Genomic DNA, 20111 nt, shown 5'->3' on the forward strand with positions numbered 1-20111 from the left:
GAGAGAGAGAGAGAGACGGCAGCGAGGGAAGGATAACACGAGTGACCGGCCGTCGCTTCATGCCTCATGGTCCTGTTGTTCGATGGCCCTTCGTGATCTTCGGCGGGAAAAAATCGGCCGCGGAGTAGTGCTTTGTGCTGTTGAGGAATAGTGATCGTTTGTGACAGGGTCCATCGTCGCGTCCCCTTCCCCCACGGTGTGTTCTTGCGGTGCGTGTGCCCGTTGTTGTTTTTCTTTTCTTTTCGGGGGCGAGGCACGCTCCTCGGAGGATAGAAGGAAAAACCAGGTCGGCGTCAGGGGGCCGGGAGAGTGAAGTGAGCGTGCGAAAGAGAGAGAAAGAGAGAGAGAAAGAGAGCAACGAGAAGACGGAAGAGGAGCGGGAACGGTGGGGGAGGGAGACTGGGGGCGCCCGTTCACGCGGGGCAAGGGGGAGGGGGAGGGGGGAGGGGGGAGGGGGGAGGGGACCGTGCGAGGGAAAGGGTGACTGGCGGACCCGGCTGTGGCGATCCGAAGTCGCGGATTCGGCACGCCGTGGTTTACCGAACGTAATATGGCGTACAAGTTTCGCGAGGAGATCGTGGGAAAGAGGTTTCTCTCGGTGAGTGGTTTCACCAAGCTGAAGGTGAATAAAATTAGTGAGTGGGGTTGGCGTGCGGGGGTGATACGTGCTGCCAGTCACAGGGATAACGGCTGTCATGACCTTCAGGTGAGTGTCTTGAAAAAAACTTGCTCGCGCTTTTCTTTCTTCGCGCGTTTTACGCGTTTCTGTGAGACCGTCAGACTCGCGTTCTTGTTTCAGGTGTGTCTTTACCGCGTAGTTTGTTACGCGGGTCGATTGTTGGTCACCGCGACCTGGCGTCGCGCGCGCGACGCCTCGCGTCGCGCCGCGCCGTACCGTTTATGTTTACATCGCGGCGTGACCCTTTGGTGTGAATATTCTCCGAGTCTATGTACTGGAATACAGAGTCTTGTATAGCACAAAGCATTATGCGTGAGAAAATGAACTAATCAAAGTTTTCGAAATAAAAAACATGATTGATTCTTCCCGTTTATAACCGTTATTTAGGTTTTAAAGCCTTGTTCTTGAGCCGTAAGAAATTGATCAGTTACAGTCGAATGTGAAAAGAATAATCGACTGTGATTGGTCAATTTCTTATGATTAAAACTGAAAGCTTAAATAATAACTTCTTGATAGATAGCTCATTATGCTTTCTACAATAAGTCATTATCTAAGCTTTAAGTTTAGCCTAAGTTTTAAGTCATAAGAAATTGATCAATCATGTCAATTATTCTTCTCACATTCGACTGGGATTGGTCAGTCTCTTACGGCTTCAGACTTGAAACTTATTGTTAGATAATGACTTATTACAGAAAGTCTATTATGCATTATAGGCTTTCTACAATAAATCATTAACACTAAGCTTTAAGTCTTAAACTATAAGAAATTGATCAATCGTAATCGATTATTCTTCTCACATTCGACTGTGATTGGTTAATATCTTATGACTTATTTAAGACTTAAATTTAGATAATAGCTCATTGTAGAAAGCTCATAATGCGTTTCGCAAAAATGAGCTTCTTATAATTCTCTAATTTTCATTATTCTATTTCGAAAATGGAGGATTCTCGCCCGTTTCGGCAAAATCACTTTCAATGGCAACATGTCACAAGGAATGAAAATTGTCTCATCATTCTCCGCTGGATTCGATATTACAGCCATAAATATTGGGAAATCGTAATTTATTATTAGACCTCGCGGTTGCGGTGCGTGTAGAAATCATTTCCGCGACACGTAGACTTTCATCGAAGTCACGCCACATTTTTATTAATATTTTACGGCTATTGAACTACTTGCTATATTTACGATTTCGTTTGCATTGTTTGGTCAGAACAATAATTAAAATTGCAAAATGTTTTTGTAATGCCGGATTATATAGTTGCTCTTTCGAAAACGCTACAACAACATACTGCATTATTTGGAATAAAATCATCGTTACCAGCGATTTGTAGTCGTGGATATTATTCGATACGCAAAATGTGAATCATTAATCATAATGTATGTAAAATATGAAACGATGTTAGTTAAGCGATTTCGAATTTTATGGAAAGATTGGAACGGAATGACGATCGATCGTAGCGTGTATGCGTTTCTGAAAAAAATTTATAACTGCTTTATAAATATTTGTGAACAATATTGAAAATTTGTACATTCAACACGAGATGGGAGATTCAAGACTCGATTTATACGAGACAAATTAAATAAAGCAGTCGGCGGTTAGAAATTTACATACGTATCTTTTTAATGCAGAAATTACGCGTATCTTTGCCTTTTCGAAAGACATTCATCGAAGGTCGCATATTTCAATATGCGCGAATGTTTTACGCGAATATTCGTTTGAATTTTAATAAGTACGATAAACTCGACATGTTCCTAATTTTTTTCTATTAATATTTTTATTATCAATACAATTTATATTATCATGAATTGTATATTATTATTTAATCATATATTATCATAAATATATCTATTTTGACGTACGTCAAACGTGAATTGTAATTACACTTTATTATACAACCTTGGCCATAAATATAAAACATTCTAAATTTATTACATTTTCTTGAAATGAAAGCTAAAAAGAAAATAACAATAATTAAAATTATTATAACAATAAAGTATTTCAATAAATCTGTTTTTAATTTTTTTAAATTATTTTTCGTTAAATATAGAACGTTTATGTAAATTTATGGGAGTGCTTTGTACTTATGATCAAGATCGGTAATTCGGGTGGGTAATGAAGATAATTATATATTGTATACAGATTATTATATTCGCATTCCATATTGTACTAGTTTATAAGTATTGAAAACTAACGATTATATCTATATTTGACTTTATGATTATATATTCGAGGTCGGTTTTATTTTGAATTGAAATATTCGCGAATATTTCAATCTTATAAATCATAAGTCAATGTCATTTTAAAAATTATAACATTCCTTCATCATAAAAATTGTTGAAGTGTGCAGATCATATTTTTAAATATGGATTCAAATTTTAATATTCCTTAAATAAAAAGATAGATACATATTCATAGAATTATATTACTGTAATATAATTCTATGAATATACACATTACGTGAATATGTCACGAATTATATTAATTGTTGTAATTGCTCGCGACAATCACGAATAATTAATATAATTACGTACTTAAGCTTATCTGTCAAGTGTTTTTCTTTTCCGTTCAAGTCAAGTCATAACTATTTCAGTTTTCGAGGACATTGCCAGCTTACATACCAACGTTGTTTGAACACGCACAAATACACGTTCGACGGCATTCGGTGTACATGTTTCGTATTACTTGGCTGGTGATATTTGCCAATTATACCACGTGGCCCAAGACCGCGATTATTATACCGGTCGAGCATAAAATCTCGGAAAATCTCAGTCTCAGCGGTCGATTTTTGCATTCGTTTCATGACGTCGAAAGTTGTAATACTTGTTTTCGAATCAAGTAAATTGTCTTCGAAAAATCATCGTCATGGCTTCGTTACGCAACGGGTTGAATTTCGGAGCATTCGGACACATACGTATGCGAAATTAATTCGGAGAGGCAATACTTATCTCTTATATAATAAAAGAAGCAGTTGTCCTCGGGTATCACTTATTGGCCAATAAAACTGTCATCTAGATGACGATAATAATATTAGCTTACCTACGTATTATTATTATTATTATCTTAATTAACATTGTAATTATTGAGAAGCTTTCAAAAAAAATGTTGCGAATTTCGGATGTAATATTTTGATAAAGAAACGTCATTACGGTGAATATTAATATTTATTATGAGAGAAATATAACAATAAATGTTATGCATTTATGTGGGATATTATCTAATTACACGTTGATAAAAAATTTCTTTGTATTAATATATTATAAAATATTAATATGGTAAAGAATAAAAAATTTAAATCTTTTTATATTCTTCCATTATCACTTCAAATCGAATCTTATTTTGAATTATGCATTATATGCAATATAAATTTGATCATCATTTGATAATGCAGATGATCCATTAAAATATATTTTATAACAAGCATGTATAATATTTATATTTTATATTTCGCGTTAATGATTTTTCCACAAATCAAAAATAAAGCTAATGATATGAACATTTGATGAGTCTTTGTAATAAACAGAATGTTTCCTACATCATAAAAAAATCATCTTTTTATAATAATATTATTTCATTAGTATTACTAAAATATTTTAAATTCCAAAAATAATTTTGAAAAATTTAACAATGATAAATCTTGATTAACATATTAAATAATATTTTACTTAACTAATACATATCAATTGCTGTTAATTCTTGAGTTATATATTAGAAATTGTTTAGATGATTCCACAATTTAAACATTTTTTAAATAAATTACGTCATTCATCCAATCCATTATCGATTCCATCGTCTGCATAGCCATCTATTTTATTTATTAAAATTACTAAAATATTTTAAATTTCACAAATAATTTCGAAAAATTTAACAATCTCGATCAATATATTAAATAATATTTCACTTAACTATCATTTATCAATTGCTGTTAATTCTTGAATTATATGCTAAGATTATTTATTAGATTATCCTGACAATTGAAGCATTTCTTTTTATAAATTACATCATTCATCCAATTCAACACTAACTGTCAGTCGCGATGCAGTCGATCGATCTCCGACACTCGGAGTTAATAATATCCATATTTATTCGTGGCATTCATTAACAGTTCGCTCGGTTTCAACTATCTCTAATGGCCCTCGCGGCGTCTGCGAATTTATCGCGGCGCCAAGAAGCATCCGGACGCCTCCCGCAGTGAATTTAGTTGACAGTTCTGTTTAGTATTTGACGCCTCTAAAGGGTCAACGACTACAAACGCCATTAGATATTCCGGGGTCATCACTGCCATTCAGGCCGTTGCGGCTTTCCGTTTTCCGGTTTCCCAGTCTTGAAAAATGCTATTGCACTTCTCGGCTCGCGACAAACGTATCAACGAACTTGGTCAATAAGAATTTCTGGCTCTTTGCCGAAGGTGAAAGTTTTTTGGCCATCGTTTTTCTGGCAAATAATGATCCTAGCGCGCGAGATATTCGAAATAAGGAAAATAGTTTTTTCTGATCCAAGATACAAGAAAGAATAAGATAAAACTATTGTCTTTATATCTCTCTTTCTTTTCTCACTACGCATGTCGATAGTGTCGGCGATAAAGAGAAGAACCTTGAAGTATTGACAAGTCGTTGAAATATCGAACGCGGAGAAAATAGATGTTTTATCGATAAGGGCGTGCTCGGGTATGAAACTCGCGTGCTCGTCACCTTGAAATTTCTCTACGCTAACTTTAGATGTGAAATGATGCATAACTTAACAATACACTATAAATCGCAAACTGAGGTGACAATGAAATGTGAGACATATTATACATTAATCACATAAAAATTGTGTTTAATTTTATTTTATTTCAATGTTATTAAAAATCATGTCTTAAGAAAATTATGCGCTTTAAATAATTAAATTTTTTATTTAGTTAAAGTGCATAACTTCTTCAGACATGATTTTTAATAACATTGAAATAAAATAAAATTAAACACAATTTTTAAGATTTTTTTCTCACATTAAGAAAGCAAGACATTCTTCGAAAACTTTGCAGGAACTACGCACGGAAAGAACGATTTTGTTGAAGTATTTAAAATTTAGTTATTAGATTTAGATCTGAAAATAATTATTTAGATTGAAAAATAGATAATTACAGAACGCTTAAATTGCCAAAAATTTTTTTAGCATTTTAGCGATCGATTTAAGTTTCTTACATAATTATATTGACAGTCCAAATAAAAGATTAAAAGTTATTTAGTATGTAGCTAAATTTTTAGATATACAGTTGAGAAATTTCTATTAAAAACACATTTTACATGTCTTAAATGGTCCACTAGAATTTATGTGTTAATTTAAAACGATGAATGTATTAGAAGGTAATATAAAGGTAAGACAAAAATGTAGCACAACATGCAATTAAAATGTAAGTTACATTTCCTCAGTAAAATTAACATTTATAATGTATATGTTAAATCAATATGTTTCAATAAATTTAATATATGTAAAATTAATACATTTTATTTATCTTAAAATTTCGTTTAAAAAAAATATTTTTTTTTATTTATTCACTTATTCATAAATTGTGTTATTTTAACTAAGAAACATTGAATATCAGTTTAACATAATATTCATTGTATTAAATTACACTCGGAGATACAAAAATTCAACACAAAATTTTAACAAGGTCTCGAATGGAGATCGTTTCTACATACAAATACAATATGTTTTTTGTGTACTTCAAAATCATTCTTTCTGTGTACATACGGAATAAAGTTTGCAATTGAAATATTGTAAGCAACTACAATTGTTATCAAAGTATTAAGAATACATTCTATAATTTTATTTTAACTATTTTTTGAAATTTACGTTACGTCTTGTGAGAAATCTGTAGAAAGATATTTATTTTAAAATCATTATGGATTCCTTGATTCACATATGCATTATATATATGTATGTATACATATAGCGAGATTTTTCGTACAAATCTTTCCATTGTTTCAATGCCGCTTTTGCGGCGCACCTGCCGCGTCTCCGAAGAAGCACCGTTATACTCGGTGCACGAAATATACGAAGCCTCGAGGAAGACGTACAAGGTAATGCGGTGACGCAGAATGGTTGGAAGGTGCATTGACCAGTAAAAAATTTGGGAGAGGGCGAATCGGTTGGTTAGAATCGGGTGAAAGGGGAACTGTTGCAAGGATCGGTGAGATGGCGATGGTACCCCCGAATTATCGAGGACTCGCGATCGTGCTATAAACCCTGAAATTTGCGGTTCGCGAAACCGCGTTCTGGTCACTACGGCATCGTGTACCCAACACTTTCGCATAATTTGTATAGCGGGGCGATGTTTTATTGCCGTCGAAAATTGCGAGAGAAATTCCGGGTCAAATCTGACGGGGGGGGGGGTCTACAAATTCGCGAGTGACGATAAGCATTTTCGTACGTGCGAAGCAAATCCCAGCGAATTTTCAAAAGGTTTATTTTTGAGTGCAGTAGTTACTCTGGTTTTGAATCGTAATTTTAACAAGATGCAAACGAGATTTCTTGATTTTCGGACTAATTGAAATAAACAACGGAAACGCATCGCTCATCCGTATCGTATAAGCATGATTACGCGTATCATTGCATATTGTGTTGTACGTAAACTGTAAAGACTTTTTTATGTTGCGAAAAGCTTTTTTTTCATTAGTGCGCGTTGCGTATTATCTTATCTTATCGGGAAGAAAGTTGCTAAAGTCACGGTCATGACATCCGTAACAAACTCGTATCGTTTTAATAGCCTTATGTATTTGGTGTTTGTATTTCTTTACTTTCCTCAAGAAGTGAATTATTAATAGATTGCGATTTATAATTCAGCAAAGAATTCATAACAGCAAGAATAGTTCAAGTTTCATTGTTGTGATTATATTGCTGTATATTGAAAAAAATTACATTCTCTTGAAGAAGAAATTTGTAATTTTGATATGTTGCTTATCTTGAGAAAGCAGTTTCTTGTATTTTTATTTTTGCAAGAAGTTATAAAATTTAAGCATAAATTCTTCGGATTGAACAACATCTTTTAATTTTGAATGCGAAGTTAATCTAATTAATTTAACGTAATTTTCTTTAATATCGCACATTTTGTTCATATAATTTTACAGTTACAATTTTGTAACAATATAATGACAGAGCATTTTTTGTCAGAAGTGTTAAATTTTTTTAATCCTATTGTTGTTTTTCTCATCGATGATATAACGGATAGGATAAACATCTGCGTAATTCAAAAACATGCGCGGAAAATTCAATTATGTAAGTGAATACTTTTGAGGAAGCCTCTCATGTGGAACATGATTTTATGAAAACAATCTCTTAGAGTCGTCGATTAAAATTCCCAAAATGCGAAAATAACGTTCGCTGCTGACAGAGTCTTACAATTAGCTACAATGTTTTTCTCCTTTTTTTTGTTATCTATGTTTAGCAACCTCGGCATCTAGTTAAAGCTTTCGAAATTCCGTACATTACTGAGGTGGACATATGCGTGACTAGGATTTATCAGATAAATTTAGTTGTCAGATAATAAGATATTCCTTTGTCTGATAATGATCTTGATATTCACGTTTATAACATTTATTTCGAAATCTATAGATGCTGTCATGACAAAGCATGGCTCTGAGAGAATATTTCATTCACTTTCGTTTATTTTTATGTATTACTTGAAATATCTCATTAAATACTTTTGTAACATTAATATAAAACATATAAAATTCTAGATGCTAAATAGAATAGAAAAATTAGGTACAGCGTTCTAATGCTTCTTATTTCCATCAATGTAAATCAATTTTAATTAATATAATAAATAATTAATCAGTTTAACTTATTGTTTATCTTTTTCTGATCCTAAGAATTAAAAAGCGATGGAAGATAAATTTATCTTAAAGTTAATCTTACGTTGGTGGAACTGAGTATAAGACAGAGGAAGACTGAAAATACGCTGTCATGTTTCTCATTTGTTATGTAAGTCATACTTTGTATATAAATTGGCAAACAGAAATAGAGGCGGCAAGAATAAACGAGAACGGGTCTTGTTCTTTTCGGTAACGTTGAAGGATCGGTGTAGTTGGCTTGTCTTTTTGCAATTGGCGAAATCGATATTGCGCTGTCGCGAAATGACGGTTTCTCATGTCCGAAGGTACCTTACATACGTTACTGCGAAATCGCTTCCGCGAGCATCCGGGTTTCTCCTTGCACTTCGCTGCATACGATGATTATTATTCGTTGAATTAGATCGCGGCTCGAAACGCATCGGTGCGATCGGTCGCGAATGATTTCACGTAATCGCGAAACATGACAGTTCTTTGTGCGCCGCACTTTATTCACCTTAAAACTTCAAACAACAAAGGGACAACAGATGCGTTGCGTTACTGTGCAACACGGCAAATCATTTGCACCGTACGCATTACCAAGCGCTATTTTGTAATCCCGCAATTTGTCCGTCTACCGCGTCATACAATTAGACACAGTCGATGAGTTTTCCGCGGACCACAGGTGCTTAATATACGCGGTCTGCGCGTGCGTTCTGACAAATGATCGGTGTCTTCATTCCTCGCGTAATCACTGGCAGCGTCTCGTGATTTACGCCGAAACGTGTCGACGTTGAAATTACCGAGATCGAACAACATCTGTACCGCATGCGTGATTATTGGCAGGATTAGGTCAAATCGTGTCACTGTCAGATTACTAGAAATCATGGAGAATTAAATCTGATGTTTTTATAAAGAGATTGATGTTAAGAGAATATGTTGTCTAATTAGTGCTTTACATATATCCTATTAATATTTTTTTCTATAAAATTCTAGCAACAAAAGAATTGTTATTGAATATATTGTTTATACTGTATAAATTGATCAATTTATCTAATATATTGTGTATATATATATATATACATATATATATATATACATAAAGATCGATGTCTCTTATTTTTAAATTTACGGTTTTTTAAAAAAGTATAGAAATTATTATTCATATTTTATTTTGTCATTGAATTCAATAATCATTATATAACCTCATATACGATAAAGTAAAAATTATTCACATAAATATTGCATGAAATAATATAGAAGCGAAGAAATCAAAGTGATTGACGTATAAAAAGTATATTTACTTTACATTTTAGTTAGAAATCAAATGATTTAAATAATACGTAATACATGAATTGTGTGTGTATAATTAAGTGTGTGTATAATTAAGATAAATGGCATTGGTGGATATAATCGATATATAATTGATATAAAATATAATTTTATTAAAAAGTCGATTTAAGTTTTTACTTAATTATACCAATTAAAAACGCAAAAATAACAATGCAATTTCTTTTTATTAATCGAATAATTAAAAAAAAAGAAATCTCAGGTCTGTGATGGGGAAAGATTAACGTTAAACACAATAAAAAGAGCTATAAAATATATATTTTGGTTTTATTATTTAATTAAATATTCTATATTAAATAATAAAATTACGTTTGTACGTCGATACGATAAATAGCATGTTTTTTGTTTAAATTCTCGAAATACGAAACTGTTGCGTGAATTATTTTCATGTTGATATTCATATTCATAAGCATGATAACTATGAAACTTTAAATGATTCCTCGCACATATAACGACGAATCAATTCCTTTCAACAAATTGTCTACCGAGTTGCCGTTTCGTGCCAGACCGCATTATTATATTAAAGACTCTATCACGAAGACTGTATCGGTCGCATTCTAATATTAAAATACGAGTGTAACGACCGTGATACCAGAAAACGTGCTTTGATGTGCACCTTATAGGATTCATATTGTTACCGATATGATACAGAATGGAACTGACAACTAAATACATATTTCGCGTTTGAAGAACAAGATCCGTTGAGAAATAAAAACATTACAAAAGTAACACTGTTAAATTCATAATATTAAATTATATCTAATTTGAATTATTTTTAATAATTTCTATAGTTCGTCACTTTCTCAATATATCGTTAATTTAAGTAAAACAATGGAGTTAAACAATTTAACTTAAGAAAATGTATTAAATTTGACTAAAATTTAGTTTATTATTTATTAAATGTATATATTAATATGGACGATGTTTATTTTTAACTGACGCTAACCCAGAAGTGGATTCATATATATTTTGACATATATGGAAGTAAAATGTAAACAAAATGTAAACAAAATGTTATTTAATGCAAGAGACTGAGTTATCATTTTTTTGATATCTAACATAGCTGTACTATAGCTATATTGTTATCATTGTTAATAATAAACCTTAAAAAAAACATGTGATAATTCGAAGAAAAAATTATTACATTAATTGTATTACATGAAAGTAGAGATTTATTTGTTACCAAAATAAAAAGTTTAACTTAAATTAAGAAGAGAGAAAATGACTAAAGTAGAATTTATCACGTAACATAATGTATAAATCTTTCTAAAATATATTTGTATGGAAAGATTTAAATAAATTCTCGATTAAAATCAAATGAATGAGAAAAGGAGACATATTTTTCTCCTTTTCTCGCCTTCTATCTCTCTCTCTCTCTACTTCCGTAGGCGGCTGTCTCTCCGGCAATAGAAATATTTCGCTCGCCTATTTGTCTGTCAAATATTATTACGCAACGAGTCACCCACGTTGCCTTGTGCCACTTTCCTTACTCAATGCATTCGAAATAGCAGCTTTAGCGGGCTTCCTACTTAACTATTCCGAGAAAACAGCATTTCGCCGCAAAAAAACATGTATTATTTTTCGTTTTGCAAAAGCTGTTTTCACTTGGCGTTATACTGTTAGGTCTGATTTGTTAGGTCAATACATAATTGGCATTTTGATTTATGAACTTTTTTATGTTATAGAATTACTAAGGAAATATATATTTATTTATTAAATTGAACCACTTGTTAATGAATTCAGAGTCAGAATCGAATGCAGATTCTAAGTCTGAGTTGCTCCAACATACAATCGATATTATCGTGATTAGTCATTAACAAGAGATCACGTGACAAGACTTTAACCCTATGTTACCATATGCAACACGATGTTTTGTTGGTTTCGGTTCATGTAAGCACGAATGATAGTTTGTCTACGTGGAAACAAATGCGTCACGCTATAATATGCATTTAATTATCATCTTCCGAAGACTCGATGAATCCATTTTGAATAATGCGGGAAAGTGATGTATATTTAATTTCTGATGTATATATAATTTGTAATTTACTTCAATTCTTCTCAATGCACATTCTCGGGATGATGATGATGATGATGATGATGATGATGATGATGATGATGATGATGATGATGATCCCTGTGTTGCACTTGAAGAATCATTCATTTGTCTCTTTGTGTGAAATATTTAAAAGACACAATCTTCATACGTTTGTGAGCGCGAACCTATCTATCCGCGCCGGTGGCTCGTTGTAAACAATGACTTCGTGTCCGACCTAGATTCTAAGCCCACGTAGAAAGCGGATTCGCTTGCATAATCCTAAGTATCCCGCGCGCACGGTTATATGCATTCGTTCCCTCGCGTGTCGTAGTCGACGCAGACGGATTGCACACCTGTATATGCGTCACCTATACACCTACGCGCTCGTCTGGATCAGTACCGTTGAATTGGTCGTTGGACTGGACGAAGGTACTTTGATACCAGAGAGATGCGAAAATTTAAGTTTTGAAAATTTAAGTTTAATGAATAAAAATATGCATATTATTAGAGTTAAATCAGAAAATTTTTTTTTTGTAATGATAAAATTATATATAGTAAACACGAATGGATATTTTCTAAGATATCTACATATCTAGTATTTGAGAACATGCATCACATAAAGATATGGACGTACAATTATTAGAGAATAATTATATATTATTAGAGAAAACTATATTATTAGAGAATAAAACGTAGATTTTCATAATTCATCAAAATAATATAATAATTGGAACATAATTACACGGAGGGATTTTGCTGTAAAATTTAAAAATTTAGCTAGATACAGATCTGAAAATAATTTTGTTAGACCAGCAAAATTTTTTGACATTTTAACAATCAATTTGAGTTTTCAACTAAAAATTTTGATGGTCTAACAAAATTATTTTTAGATCTAGCTAAATTTTTGGATACTTTATTAGGAAAATCATTTTTTCCGTGTAGGTATAATACAAAATAGCAAATATTATTATAGGAAAATATATATGAGTTATGTTCTTATAATTTATATTAGAAAATTTAGAATACAATTGGATAAATAACAAAAAATGACAAGTTAGAATAAAAAAAATACAATCCATAAAATTAAGTAGTATAATATCGAACATAGACTGTGTTCCAAAATTTATAATGCACGTAACGTAAACTATAGATTTTCAGTACTGGCAGTAAATTTTGAAACACAGCCATAGTAAGTACAATTCTGAACGAAATAAAATTTGAATCCAATTTTCGAGGCTTAAGTTTGCTTTCTCAAATTTTGATTCAAAATTTGTTTTATTTAATATTCATTTGTATATATTTGAAATTGTGCTATTTTACCCTACATTAGATTATGTTAGAACACTAGAGACGTGGAATATGTAAAAGGTAAAAATATATATAGTATATTCTAATGTGGATATTTTGACTATTTTAATTTCTTTACTTTTGTTGATAAAAATTATCGCATTTAAAAAAATTATATTCAAGCGCGAATTAAAAAAAATTATTTTATATATCAAAGTCAGTAGAGTACAGTTTCTTCAATCTATTCTGTTTTATTTGCTATTCTCTGTACTTTGCCGTTCTCTAAGTGTACTCTATCATATTCGAGTACACTCTATGTGATGTACTCAGTATGCATCTTTGCTCGTTCTGTCGATATCTAGGAGGGAAGAAACGTTCCCGTTAGCTCAGCACTTTCACCCGGATCATCACGACCCAGATGATCGCGTTCCTCTAACTGTGCGGAGAGTCTTTTCTTTTTTTTTTCTCTTTCTCTCTCCTTGTTTCTATCCATCTGGCGAAAAACTTTTCCGCCCGGGAACTTCAAACTTCTCCATCCAAGCGAACAATATCGAGGAAATCGCGCTTGGGCACGATTTGCGGCGTTTTCAGTTCGCGAGAGAGCGAGGAACGGAGTGTAGCAAGCAACGGCGAGCCGGCTCATCGGGAGAAACGGAGTGAGAGGGACCGAGAAGAGAGCACATGGACGGTAAGGGGAACGAGAGGGGAACAAGAAGGAGAGACGGCCGAGAAAACAGGTTTCCTGGCGGACCAGGCGACCAACCGCCGGCCGGAGACCCAGGTCACTCACCCAGATTCTACAAACAACCAAACACCGTCCATCCTCCGCCCGTTTTACCATCCAGTCCAGCTTCGTAGCGCGACGCTCCTTCTTCGTGGCTCCCCTTTCATCCCTTCATCATGGACCTTCTGCTTTTGCACCTCCCCGCGGGAAGCACCGCGACGTCTAGAAGATTCTGACAAGCGAGGCCAGCTCACCGGGATCCTCGACATGCATGGCGCCGAAGACGACGCGAGCTGGAGCAAGAGAAAAGAGAGAAGGATAGATTAGGATAGGAGAGAAAGAGGGATAAATGTAAGGATAGCTATAGAGAAAACCCGATGACACGATGTCTACGAGACATGACCCTCTTCAAGGTTGCGACTGGTGGATTCGTCTTTGCGTTGATTTCTCGTGACGGCTCGTTCTCACGTGACATTGTATTGGGACAGGTGCTGTCATGTTGAGTTGTCAGGCTTTGACTGGCTTTGGGAAAACTAAATGTAGTCGTATCGTCTTATCATAATATTTCTACGTGACACTTGTACTTTCATGAAAATACATTCGATATCATATATGCAATTTTGATAATGTTTGAGAGTTTTTGATATTAGCATAAGAAAAGCAACGTTTTTTGCTTGAATTTATGATAAAATATGCAGAGTGATCCACAATTTTTTATTTCAGTCTCAATAATATTCCATTAGTAAATTTTACGAGTTAAATTTTTCTTAGAGAAAATCTCGAAAGGCATTTCTTGCACCGTAATTTCTAATATTTCCCATAAATATCTTCCTCTAAATTATCTTGGAATTGAGAATTTATTGAAAGATTTATGAACAATATAAATTGATTTTAAATTAATGAAAAATTCTACGATGAAAAAAATGTTCTGATTAAATTAACGAAAGAGTTTCCATAATAATCAAATATCTTGTTTGGTCTTATCAAAATGCCATTCTTGTTGAACTTTTTTGTTGATTTAATCAGAACATTTTTCAGTATAAGGTTTTTCATCAATTTTAAATCTTACTTATTTCTCTAAGAAAAAAAGTGTTGCGATTAAATCAACAAAAATCTAGCAAGAATAGCATTGTAGTAAAACCTAACAAAATTTTATTAAACAAAATTTCTAGTTAATATTCTTAAGACTTCCATGGTGCTTTTTATATAAAGATTATGGTAATAGGAATATCAGATTGCTCTTCGCTCTGATGAAGTGGACTGCAAGGTTCACAAAACGTTGGCATTCCAAGAATGGATCTGGACATGGAGAAAATCCGCGAAATCTTTATATAGAATTTCTAGTTATCGAACCTGAGATTTTACTTGTTCTCACCAAAATGCCATTTTTGTTGGATCCTTTTCTTAGTTTAATCAAGACTTTTTTCAATATATTATTAAAATTGTGTTTGAAGTTCTGGAATACCCTATAGTTGTTACTATATTTGAATAAAACTAACTTTGACAAAAACAAAGTATTTGAATAACACTCTCAAAGACTACTACGAATTGTTAATCTACTATGAATTGTTAAAATACGCGGGAAATCATTTCAAACATCGACATAATAAAACAGAAAGAAAGGGAGAAAAAGGGAGGGAGAGAGGAAGAGGAGGAGGGGGAGAGCGAGAGAGAGAGAGAGAGAGAGAGAGAGAGAGAGAGAGAGAAAGCTTGATCTGTTACACGTAACTATATGACAGAATTTAATTTTTCTTTCTGAAATCACACAAACGAAAAGAAAGAAACTGAAATAAAAATAATCGAGGATCTTTTGTTCCCTCACCATTCTCTCCCTTTCTGTCGATCAATGCTATTGTGAACACCTCTGTGAGTATAACGCAGCTTATAGCATATGTCTTCTCGGATCACGGAACGAGACGAGCGAATTGCATATAACGCGAGCGAGCACGCGCGACAATCGTTTTTTTATATTGTTTTAGATTTCTATCAGTTTTAACGAATAATGGAGAATCTCGTGATATCATCGTGACATTTCGATCGCGCAAGACTCTGGAGCCTTTTAATGTCGACGCGAGTGCGGCCCTAGACTCATGTATGCGAATCTATGTACGTAGTATGGTATGGTATCTATATACATAGTATACATATATATTAACGAGATGTGCGCGCGCTCATATATTATTATCATGGTATTAAAATTAAATAGTGCATATGTAGACGTAATATCTATGCTCAACGAGCTGTACATCTATTGATCCTTTAATTGTATTACGAATGATTCCTGCAATTAACATCGATAATATCTGTTGTACTAACTTATCTGTCTATACAAACGAAATCCGCGTTATGTGTGTCAATGCGCATTGAAATTGAGATTAAGTCATTAATGACTTAATAAGTTAGATGCCGGTTTTCTACGCTGCCTGATATTTCAATATATATATATATATACTTTTTACAAGAACGACTGGATTTTAAGCGCATTGTCAACTACATATTTATATGCAAACCTTTTTTTTTACCCGAAAGCACGTCGCATAAGAGGCGTAATCCGCGATTGCGCTTGAATGGAAACAGATGTAATGTTGAATCGCAGACTCGACGAATAATTGATTATCATAATTCTTTCACGTGCCATATATTTTAATGCGTGTTGTTTTCAAATGTGTAATTTTAATGCGTATCTTTCTAATTTGCAGTGATCAGTTTTATATTAAGTCTCCGGAATAAACTCAATAAACATCAGATATTAGATTTTTTAATGATGAAACTGCACGTTCTTATCATTTGCTTCATATCGTGAGATTTGCATTTTTAACAAAATTTAAATCATATAGATAATAACGGAAACGCGTGCATTTTGGGACAAAGTCGTTATTGCCTTGTACTTTGTTTTACCTTGGTTTTTTATATCGAATTGTAATCATATATACATGTATATCGCGAAATCTCAGAATCACGTTGCCGCGGACCTCCCGATTTCATTTGTCTCTTTATCTGAACGCGTGCCAAATACCGCGCCGACCCGCTATGATAACGATAACGTATCACTCATTGCTTAACTTATCTTGTCGACCTCTTTGCCCTCGTATTTTATGCGTCTCCTGCTGTCGACGTCGTTAAGACAGAGATCTCATGAATATTACGTAGATGAGTAACTTTCGAAAGTGGCGAGATGATGCCGCGTAGCGCTCGCGATTGTAACCTCCTTATTAATCTTCTGTAGAATGTGCTCTTTTAATGCATGGTGCATGTTTTTTATTTATTTATTTTTTTTTTTACTGAGGAAAGAATGTTGTTTCACCTGTACGTGCAGTTACAGTCGAGGATTATTCTGAATTTCGGGTTTTGAATACTTTTAACTTTTTAAGTAGTCTTTAAGTCTTTCTCTCTCTTGAATTGCGGAATAGATGGTTTTGTTGAAACGTCTAAAAATTTAAGAGATTCATATATGAAAATAATTGTATTGGACCATCAAAGTGATTATGTGAGATGCTCAAGCTGATTATTGGAATGTCAAAACTTTTTACAGCATTGTTCATTATGTTTGCGATTTCTATGTAATTATTTTGATGGTTCAACAAAGTTACTTTTAAATCTGTATCTATGCAGCTAAATTTTTAAATACTTCAACAAAATCATTTTTTCTGTGTACACATCTTTTAGAATATTTTTTCGTATTATAAAATAAATTACCAATTAATAGACAGAATCCAATAATAATTGGACAAAGTAGCAAAAATTTTAAATTTTGATGATATACGACTTTAAATAAATAAATAAATAAATTTGTCTTATTAAATTTTGCAAACAAATTAATTGAGAATCGTACATATCATTAACGGGGGGATTCTGTTTGCCTACAAATCGATTGCCTATATCACTTTTGCGCACAAATAAAAATTTTAGAAACAGAGTTACTTTTGCCTACATTATTATTGCCTACAGCTCGATTCCTTACATATATTATTGCCTACAACTCACAACCTTTCATGCGAAATGAGAGCCATCTCACAAAAAATGGATTAGAGGGTTAGATTTTTTTTAGTAGGAAAAATATTCCTAGCGGACACTGTCTACGCTGACACTATTCACATGACAGATTTCCTAATAATATAAATTATTTTCTTACTTAACTCTAATTTTATATTTGTGCGCAAAAGTGCATTTAGGTAATAGAGCTGTAGGCAATAATACATGTAGGCAAAAGTTACTCCGTTTTTAAAATTTTTATTTATGCGCAAAAGTGCATGTAGGCAATCGAGTTATAGGCAATAATTTTTATGTGCAAACGAATTGTCAGCAAAAGTAATGCAGACGAACGATACTGTAGGCAATTGATTTGTAGGCAAAAGCAACCATCTCATCGTTAACTTTCTGTATGTACCGCTGTTTTTCACTAACGTTGTCTACACCGTGGGCTTTTCAGTATCAAACTTCTATTATATTAGTTGTGAAAAATTGGAAATTTTTTTTATTGTTTTACATCTCTGTTTTGTATTCTAAACATTTTTGAATTCAGATATTGTTTTTTTTAAATACAGTAAAATACAGAAGGAAACTTGGATTTTATTGAATTTTTGATTGTTCCGTGAACTCTATGATGCATTTGGAGGATTAAAAGCTTAATATTTAAAATTTTTATCGTTTCGTCTAATAATCATGTCCGTTAACTGTTTACCAACTGGTATTTACCTTACATTCTCTTGATTGTTTTTTATTATTTATTTATTATTTTTTATTAATAAACAGATTTTGAGTTACATAATTTATGTATCGAATTTTTAATTCTGTCATCCTATATTTTAAAAACCTATAGATCTATAAGTATTTAAAGATCGTGATCGTCTGAGTAAACAATTACGCGAGTCTGCGTTTTTCTTGTGAATAAAGCTTTTGCAAGAGAATAGGCCAACAAATCTTCAAATGCCGACGTGAGTATTTATCTGTGTATTCGCGGTTCGTTCACACGTATGAGTCCGATGCCTGTTCTTTCACGTAATCTTTGCTTGTTAGAAGGAAGTAACTCCTTCGAAGAGTGCAAATAGGTCAGGCTATTAGAGTGCCGGGAACACGATAGACGTGTTCTCTCTGTCCCTTTCTCTACCAGTTCGGTTGTGGTCCATTAAAGATGTCACTTAGTTGATGTTAGTGCGCTTAAGTGCCACGTTATTTTTCACACATTGTACCTCGCGCTGGTGCCTGCCGGGGATACGGAGATACGAAAACATGCGTCTGGAATATGTACGTCACGCCTCGCACAGCAGAAATGCAGCAACTGCGCAGCGTGCGATGCAAGGTGCATAGGGTGTGATTCCGTGAATAATCCGGGAGCAAACAATTTTCTAGAAACGTTCGTTACGTAGTTACGAATTCGGATTATTCATTTTTTGGTACTTTTAAGCCAAAATTATCGTTTACGTAAGGTATTAGCTTTAATATAGATAAATAGTTGCATTGCATGCATAGATACAGTGAGAGCAAAAAGTATTCGTGCAAGGAAATTTTTTATAAAAAAATAAATACTTATTTGTAAAAAATAAACATTAATTAGCAATTTTATACAACGAATATATTCTGTTCTAACATAAATAAACGAGGTTCGCATGTATTTCTGATTTTAAAAGCTAAATTTCTTGACTGTATGAATATTGTAATGAATTTTTGAGCATCCGAACAATAGAATTTTTAATTTTCGCTTATTTTTCATATGATATATTTTCTATAATTAATACACATTTTTTTGGTATATATAATTTTGGTATATATAATTTTAAGAAACATACAGTCTATTTTATTATCTATGAACAATTGTCAATTATCTAACAAGAAGTGATCATCAATTAAATGTCGAACGATGTCGAATTGGTGTTAAAATCATCATCGATATCAATTCGATGATTCATTTCTCGCTGGATAATATGTATTTTTTAAAAATAAAGCTTTTTTAAAAAATATTTTTTCTGTAATCCAAATACTTTTTGTATTCACTGTAGATCCGGATAGATCATCTTATTTTTAAACTAAAATAATTTGTATATGTACATACAATACAACTATTTATTATAAAACTAATGTCTTATATATGAATGTCTCATAAATTTATAATGAAAATTGTGTCAAAATTTTTAAGAACGAGAATTTTTTTTTTATCTTGTATAAGAGATTAATAATTATAATACAGAACGATATATATATATATATATATATATATATATATATATATATAT

At 32.8% G+C, this 20111-nt stretch overlaps 1 protein-coding gene across 1 annotated transcript in view; it reads left to right on the plus strand.

Annotated features, from left to right (window-relative positions):
* Positions 1-550: 550 nt before the first annotated feature.
* LOC105618545 (probable JmjC domain-containing histone demethylation protein 2C) overlaps positions 551-20111 on the plus strand; it is a 153935-nt gene continuing 134374 nt past the window's right edge. The window contains exon 1 of the mRNA XM_012200080.1: positions 551-706. Within this exon, the coding sequence (XP_012055470.1) occupies positions 551-706 (156 nt within the window). The remainder of the gene's footprint in view (positions 707-20111) is intronic.

The sequence above is a fragment of the Atta cephalotes genome (genome assembly GCF_000143395.1).
Source record: "Atta cephalotes unplaced genomic scaffold scaffold00001, whole genome shotgun sequence".
NCBI classification, from domain to species: Eukaryota; Metazoa; Arthropoda; class Insecta; order Hymenoptera; family Formicidae; genus Atta; species Atta cephalotes.